Genomic DNA, 8,902 nt, shown 5'->3' with positions numbered 1-8,902 from the left:
CATGGATTGGGGCTTGGCTGGCAGAGTGTGTGGATTGGTGCTAGGCTGACGATGTGCATGGCCTGGTGCTTGGATGGTGGTGTGGGTGGACTGGCGCTCGGCTGGCGGTATGGGAGTAGTTTCTTTCTGTTGGTCACTACACACGCTGCTAGCTGAGCACCACTCCACGCAGTCCATCACTTTGTATAGTTGCTGTGTCTGAAATGTGGGTGTGTGAAAGTGATGGGCCCTTGAATGCCGCTGTCTGCTGGTATGAGTGTTGTAAGTGTATAGGCCCACGACTGGCGGTGTGAATGTTTTGTATGTGTCACACGTATGAAAGGTGTATGAATGGTTTGTAAAGAGGTTGGTGCCTTGACGTGGCTTTACAGCTCACGAGCTGTGAGTCAATCGTTCAGTTTCTCATTCTTTCAATTATTAACAGTTCATTTAATTTTTGTGAAATGACTCGCTAATACAATTGCATATACTGAATCATCACTCACCCTAGTGCCAAATCCAACCAGTAGTATGTGTGTGTGTGCTTGAGGATTAGATGGCTGTGCAGTAATATTTGTCTTTTTTCTCTTTCTGAAGCAGGGTGTATCTTGTCCATTTTTGTGAATATTGTAATGTGTTGTATTTGCTCCCGGATGGTTTGCATGGTCTTGTGTGTATCAGGTATGAAAGGTGCGTGAAAGGCCTGTAAAACGGTTGGTGCCTTGTCGTGGCTTTACAGCTCCCAAGTATGAAGTCACTGGTTCGGTTCTTAAGCATTTAAATAATGACAGAGCATTTCATTTGTGTGAAATCTCTTGTTAAATAAATGCTATGTACTGAACCATCACTCGCCCTCGTCCCAAATCCAACCAGTATGTGTGTGTGTTTGAGGAATAGATAGCTGTGCTGGAATTTTTTTACTTTTGAGTGCCTCTGTTAAGGTGTACATTCCAGCTAAGAATAACCTACTAAATGTAGATATTATTGTTAAACCATGGGAGTATATGGTGATGTCTCTCTTGTGAATTCTAAGTAAATTTTTTATCCACAATGTCCTGCAAACTTGAAAATGTCTGTCACAATTTTCATGCAATATTGTCCCAAAAATTTTACGCAGTAGAACTGAACACATAATTAAGTCAAAACAATTTGATTTTGCAAGGGAGGTCACCTGGGTTTTTTGCCACGTCCTCGACGGCCATCTAGGTAAACCTACTAACCCACACATTTCTGAAAAGTAGATACCCGGGGGCTTCCAAGGAGGTATGGCTTGCGTGGATCCTATAACGTTCCTTTACCCAGAATCCCTTGCAAACCTCAATTTTAGCTGGAAAAAATCATTTTTTTCACACATTTTTGTGTGGGAAAGCGTGGCATCATTGGGCTCGCACAAATTTTCTCCCAACCAGCGTTCCCCGGGTCTCCTGATAAAAATGGCACCTCACTTGCGTGGGTGGCTCAAGGACCCGCAACAGGCAAAGGCCCAAAACCTAATGAGGCGACATCAAAATTACCTATCACATACCAAACTTCTTTTGTAAGGGGGTTTCCATGAGATTTTGGCCCGGGTCTCGGCGGCCATCTAGGGAAACCTACATAACCCACACATTCCTGCAAAGTAGACACGTGGGTACTTCCAAGGAGCTATGGCTTGCGTGAATCCTCCAACGTTCCTTTACCCAGAATCCATTGCAAACATCAATTTTAGCTGAAAAAGTCAGTTTTTTCACACATTTTTGTGTGGGAATGCGTGGCATCACTGGGCTCACACAAATTTCCTCCCAACCAGCGTTCCCCCGGGTCTCCTTATAAAAATGGCACCTCACTTGCGTGGGTGGCTCAAGGACCCGCAACAGGCAAAGGCCCAAAACCTAATGAGGCGACATCAAAATTACCTATCTGTAACACAGCGGGGTCGACACGAAGCATTGACTGTAATCAATATACGAATAGACAATTGTTAAACACTACCTCTCCCTCTCCACAGAACGTTGAAACGGAGGTAGACCCGCAATCCACACACTGGCCCTTTAACTCAGAATGGGTCTCGGAATGGGAGGAGTCTCGTCAGGACACGGAAACCTCATATGCTGGTACGGACGAATCAAGGGTGTGCTTGTTCACCCAGAACGAAGAAGGAGACGCGGAGGAGGACGGAAGCGGAGCGGAGCTAAGAAAGGATTTGGATGCGGAGGACGAACGGAGCGAGGAGAAAGAAGACGAGACCAGTGCAGTCCGAAGGGAGACCGGGTCCGAGGGAAGACCACCGAGAGACGGAGCCGAGGACGCAAAAGCGGAGACGCCAGGAGGCCACCGACACCACGAGCCGCCCAGCCATGCACCCGGGGGAGGTGTATGGCTTAACCAGGTGCGTGATAAGTTGAGGGGTTGGGTCGCTCGTAAGTTTGCAACGTCGGACTGAACCCGGGAACCCTAACTCCTTGGTGTGTTTCTTCCCTACCCCGAGCACAAACCCCTTCACCTCGGCAGCGTAAGAGCAGTGTGCTTCACGTGTGTTTGGTCCCGCACTCCCTTCCCTGTGATAACAAAAACAGAACGGGTACTGATACACCGTTTTCTTGCCTCTTCTCTTTCCGGTAATTGACGAGCACCACGGAAGTCGACGGAGACATCCCTCGGCGGACACCCGACCGGGGACGCAAATCAACCCCCCCCGATTCAGGCAACAGGAAAGGAGCGCGGAGCCGTTCTCCCCGACTTTCACGGACTATTAGAAAGAAAAGCTCAGATACTCTGTACAGTAAAATAAAACCGAGAACAACCCGAATCAGTGTATTGCCTATCCTTCCCCAGCCTGCTACAGTGGTGGAGAATGCGGGCATAGGCACCATCTGCGGAGTCAAGATGGAGACCGTGGTAGATCAGTTAGTTAAGGGTCAAGGACGAATTGAGTGGGTGCTAGAACAACACCTAGTATCTGCACAAGCCGACAGAGAGATACTAAAGAAAGCCATTGAGGAGAAACAACCATGGGTAGACCCAGTACAGAGGAGTGGGACAACAGAGAGAACCCTAACCCATGGAGCACCGGCTGTGTCCCTGCAAAAATATAGACAAGGAGAAGACCCCGACGCTTTTTTATTAAATTTCGAGAGGGCCGCAAGGGCCTGTGGTTGGCCAGTGGCAAAATGGCCATTCTTTTTGGCACCTCTCTTAGGGGGAGAGGCCCAGGCGGCGTACCAAGTGGCAAATCCAAGAGGAGACACCACCTATGTTGAAATTAAAAAAATAATCCTAGACCATTTGGGATTAGACCCCGAGGCATATCGCCTAAAATTCAGAAAAGAGAGAGGTGCAGTAGGGGAAAATCCCCAAACTCTATTCGTGAGATTAAAAATGGCAGCAGATAAATGGCTGACCCCCACGACCAGCACGAAAGAAGAAATACTGGACCGAATATACTTAGAACAATTTCTTGAGGCCCTTCCATATGCGACTCAAAAGTGGCTTCGCCAACATAACGATTTAACAACCACCCAAGCAGTGGAGATGGCCTCATCATTTACCCGGGCTCAACCTAAAAATTTTCCGTTTGAGATGGAAAAGAAGGGAGTGGGACGACTAGAGAAGCCGGCAGTACGGGGAAAAGAGACCACCCGTCCCCGTACGTGGAGGACTGAGAACATAACCATCCCAGGGCCACAATGCTTCGACTGTGGTCAATGGGGACACATTGCCCGGATGTGCCCCAAGAAAAGGAATGAGGAGGAGCCCATGGAGGTCGGGTACCTCCCCAGGGCGGTACTATTTTCAGCAGAGATGGGAGGCTCTTTCAGAGTAAGTGTTAACGTCAATGGTCATTCGTTATCAGCTTTGTTGGATTCAGGCTGCCGACAGTCGGTAGTACAATCCCCCTACGTCAGGACAGGGCAATATGTTCCCCAGGGGATAGTAAACATTAAATGTGTTCATGGGGATATCCGACCATACCCCATTGCTGACATTGTACTTGAACAGACTGGGGCACCCCCACAAACGGTAAGGGTAGGAGTAATGTCCAACCTCCCCGAAGATATAATAATTGGGACCGATAACCCTAGCTTCTTGAACATGTTTAAGGATAAACTCAAAACAGTGTGCCACACAAGGGGGGGGGGGGTAATACCCTAATGGAACGTACGCCTAGACTTAGCCTCCAAGTTGTGAAGTTGTCTAATAACGCAACGTCCCCCACTAAAGGTTCAGCAAGAGCAGCGGGTTATGACCTCTACAGTGCATATGATGATGTGGTTCCTGCCAAAGGGAAGTCGCTTATCAAAACAGACCTACAAGTAGCAGTCCCTCCCGGGTGCTATGGGAGAATTGCTCCACGATCAGGCATAGCAGCAAAGCATTTTATTGATGTAGGGGCTGGTGTTATTGACGAGGATTATAGAGGTAACGTTGCCATCCTACTGTTTAATTTTGGTACAGAACCCTTCCAAGTAAGAAAAGGAGATAGAGTGGCACAATTAATTTGTGAACGCATAGCTGAAACCAGGCTGGAGGTGCTCCGCCAGCTTGACGACACAGAAAGAGGCGCTAAGGGTTTTGGCTCGTCAGGGTCACGTCCACAGACTGCGAATTCGCTCCTGACACAGGATCCTTGGGTTATGGATAGAAGCTTTAAATTTGCGCAAATCAGTGATCCCACGCTGCTCAACGCATGGGAACAAGCACATCAGAGGGATGAAAACTCGAAAATTTTTCCAGGGTTCATTATCGATAATGACCTGTTGTATCGAATAAGTGGTGAGGGTCAGCCTGCACAACTATTGGTGCCTGTCTCCTTCAGAGAACAGGTCCTTTTTTTCGCTCACAGCCATCTCATCGCTGGGCACTCCGGCGCTGAGAAGACCACCCAAAACATCCTCAGGCAATTTTTTTGGCCCGGCATTTATAAGGATACCGAATCTTACTGCAAGTCCTGTGAAATTTGCCAAATGAAGAATATGGTTAGACCACAGGCTGTTCCTTTGCAACCTTTACCTGTCATTGGCAAACCTTTTGAGAGGGTTGGCATGGACCTTATCGGTCCTCTGCCTAAAACTAAAAAGAGGTTCCGACACATTTTAGTTGTGGTTGACTATGCCACACGCTTTCCCGAGGCTTTTCCGTTGTCCGTGGCCAATTCCAGACAGGTCGGGGACAAAATGATTGAGCTGTTTAGTCGGGTGGGGTTTCTGAAGGAGATTTTAACCGACCAGGGCACGCCTTTTGTGTCGAAATTAATGAAGGAGATTTGTGCCACCTTGGACGTCCACCAGATCCGTACGTCAGTTTACCATCCTCAGACGGACGGACTGGTGGAACGATACAACCGGACCATAAAATCCACCCTTCGTAAAATGATGGAGGTTAGTGGAGAAGATTGGGACCGGATGTTGCCTTTGGCACTTTACGCCATTAGGGCTCAGAGACAGAGTAGTCTGGGAGTGTCTGCCTTTGAAATGCTCTATGGCCGACAACCACGGTCGTTACTGGAAATGACCCGGGATGCCTGGATTAATGAACAGGGGGAGGAGGCAAAAGCTACTCTTGAGTACGCCAGGGACCTGAAGGCTAAACTGGCTAAATTGAGGGAATTGGCGTTGGACCATCTGGAGCTTAATCAACATAGACAGCAAACTAGTTACAACAAAGGGAAAAAATGGAGACATCTGGAAATAGGGGACTGGGCTTTGGTGCTGCTCCCATCCTCGTCCCACAAATTTAGGGCAGAGTGGATGGGCCCTTTTAAGGTGGTCGGGGTCATTGGCAGTACTAGTTATCAATTGCAGGTAACGGCACGAAAAAGGCAGTCTTATCACATAAATTTGCTGAAAAAGTGGTTAGGCCCTCCTCCTGTGGACGTCCATGTGACTAACACGTCAGGGGGTGGAGGTTCTACTATTGACATGCTTGTTCATAGTGAAGAACTCAAAGCCCGCCAACAGGAAGAATTGAGGGGGACTCTAGAGATTTATGGGGATGTTTTTTCCAACAAACCAGGGAGGACCTCACTAGCGGAACATTGTATTGATACCCCACCCAACAAAAAGGTCAGAATTAAACCTTACAGAGTCCCCGAAGCCAGAAGAGCGGCGATTAAGGCTGAAGTTGATGAAATGCTGCGATTGGGGGTGATTAGGCCATCGAAAAGCGATTGGTCTAGCCCCATTGTAATGGTCCCTAAACCCGATGGCAGCCGAAGGTTTTGCATGGACTTTCGGGCCCTTAATGACATTTCACTCTTCGACGCATATCCCATCCCTAGGGTGGACGAGTTGATTGAGCGACTAGGTCAGGCCAAATACATTTCTACCCTGGACTTAACAAAAGGGTATTGGCAGGTGCCTCTCTGACCCGAAGACATAAAAAAAACGGCGTTCTCTACAGAGGAGGGTCATTTTGAGTTCACGGTCCTTCCATTTGGCCTTCACGGGGCGCCTGCCACCTTTCAGCGCCTCATGAACACCGTTCTCGCAGGATTGTCGGATTTTACATCGGCTTACCTGGATGACATTGTCATTTACAGTCCGGATTGGCAGTCTCATCTACGACACCTGTCTGTGGTGCTAAAGGCGCTTCGGGAGGCTGGCCTCACTGTCAATGCTAAGAAGTGCAAACTAGCTTTTCACAAAGTTAAATACCTTGGATATGTCTTGGGACATGGCTTGATAGAACCTCAAATCGAGAAGGTTAGGGCCATTGCTGACACCCCATTCCCATCCACAAGACGGGAATTGCGTTCCTTTTTGGGCCTGGTGGGCTACTACAGACGCTTTATCCCACAGTTTGCGGACATTGCCGCCCCTCTAACTGACGCGCTGAAAAACGCCGGGCGAGCATCTTCACCTGTGCATCCCACCGTGCCGATGCATTTAGAGTTCTGAAGTCGGTGATTACCTCCACACCAGTTTTGGCTTCCCCTGATTTCACTCGGCCCTTCTCATTGCACACTGATGCTTCGGACTATGGGATTGGGGCGGTGCTCTCCCAGACCGGTCACGATGGCCTAGATCACCCAATTTTATATGTCAGCCGGAAACTGTTTCCTCGGGAATTAAAATATGCAACCGTCGAGAAGGAATGCCTGGCAATTAAATGGGCCATTGATAAACTGGCATATTACCTGGAAGGCCGGCGGTTTGAACTGTTTACAGACCACGCTCCCTTACTATGGATGGCACGCAATAAAGCTAATAATGCGAGAGTTTTGCGGTGGTTCCTCTCACTGCAACCATACTCCTTTTCCATCCATCACCGAAAAGGCTGTGACAATATTGGGGCAGACTTCTTATTCCGTCATCCACTCCCCGATCGTGAGTGTCCGGAGGGGGAGGTGTGTAACACAGCGGGGTCGACACGAAGCATTGACTGTAATCAATATACGAATAGACAATTGTTAAACACTACCTCTCCCTCTCCACAGAACGTTGAAACGGAGGTAGACCCGCAATCCACACACTGGCCCTTTAACTCAGAATGGGTCTCGGAATGGGAGGAGTCTCGTCAGGACACGGAAACCTCATATGCTGGTACGGACGAATCAAGGGTGTGCTTGTTCACCCAGAACGAAGAAGGAGACGCGGAGGAGGACGGAAGCGGAGCGGAGCTAAGAAAGGATTTGGATGCGGAGGACGAACGGAGCGAGGAGAAAGAAGACGAGACCAGTGCAGTCCGAAGGGAGACCGGGTCCGAGGGAAGACCACCGAGAGACGGAGCCGAGGACGCGAAAGCGGAGACGCCAGGAGGCCACCGACACCACGAGCCGCCCAGCCATACACCCGGGGGAGGTGTATGGCTTAACCAGGTGCGTGATAAGTTGAGGGGTTGGGTCGCTCGTAAGTTTGCAACGTCGGACTGAACCCGGGAACCCTAACTCCTTGGTGTGTTTCTTCCCTACCCCGAGCACAAACCCCTTCACCTCGGCAGCGTAAGAGCAGTGTGCTTCACGTGTGTTTGGTCCCTCACTCCCTTCCCTGTGATAACAAAAACAGAACGGGTACTGATACACCGTTTTCTTGCCTCTTCTCTTTCCGGTAATTGACGAGCACCACGGAAGTCGACGGAGACATCCCTCGGCGGACACCCGACCGGGGACGCATTCAGGTAACAGGAAAGGAGCGCGGAGCCGTTCTCCCCGACTTTCACGGACTATTAGAAAGAAAAGCTCAGATACTCTGTACAGTAAAATAAAACCGAGAACAACCCGAATCAGTGTATTGCCTATCCTTCCCCAGCCTGCTACACTATCACATACCAAACTTCTTTTGCAAGGGGGTTTCCATGAGATTTTGGCCCGGGTCTCGGCGGCCATCTAAGGAAACCTACATAACCCACACATTCCTGCAAAGTAGACACGTGGGGCGGGACTTCCAAGGAGCTATGGCTTGCGTGAATCCTCCAACGTTCCTTTACCCAGAATCCCTTGCAAACATCAATTTTAGCTGAAAAAATCAGTTTTCACACATTTTTGAGTGGGAATGCGTGGCATCACTGGGCTCACACAAATTTCCTCCCAACCAGCGTTCCCCCGGGTCTCCTTAAAAAAATGGCACCTCACTTGTGTGGGTGGCTCAAGGACCCGCAACAGGCAAGGGCCCAAAACCTAATGAGGCGACATCAAAATTACCTATCTCAAACCAACCTGGTTTTGCAAGGGGGTTCCCATGAGTTTTTGGCCATGGGGCTCGGTGGCCATCTAGGGAAACCTACCTAACCCACACATTTCTGGAAACTAGCCACCCAAGGGAGTCCAGCGAGGTATGGCTTGCGTGGGTCCCTCATCATTCTCCTACCCAGAATCCACTGCAAACATCAAACTTTGCTAAAAAATTCCCTTTTTTCTTACATTTCTGTGTGGTAAAGTTGTGGAATCTGCATGGATCCTCAAATTTCCTCTCACCCAGTGTTTCCCCAGGTCTCCCGATAAAAATGA

General features: G+C 49.2%; 1 protein-coding gene across 1 annotated transcript; it reads left to right on the top strand.

The window, feature by feature from the left end:
* The first annotated feature begins 2,844 nt into the window (after positions 1-2,844).
* On the top strand, positions 2,845-7,828 carry LOC147721203 (uncharacterized). Its single transcript, XM_086966805.1, has 2 exons — positions 2,845-3,777; positions 7,394-7,828. The coding sequence occupies exons 1-2, from the start codon at positions 2,845-2,847 to the stop codon at positions 7,826-7,828; spliced, it is 1,368 nt and encodes a 455-aa protein (XP_086822931.1).
* The last annotated feature ends 1,074 nt before the right edge of the window (positions 7,829-8,902 follow it).

Source organism: Lissotriton vulgaris, chromosome 4_1, assembly GCF_964263255.1.
Source record: "Lissotriton vulgaris chromosome 4_1, aLisVul1.2, whole genome shotgun sequence".
Lineage (NCBI taxonomy): Eukaryota > Metazoa > Chordata > Amphibia > Caudata > Salamandridae > Lissotriton > Lissotriton vulgaris.
This window is presented reverse-complemented; position numbering and strand designations above follow the sequence as displayed.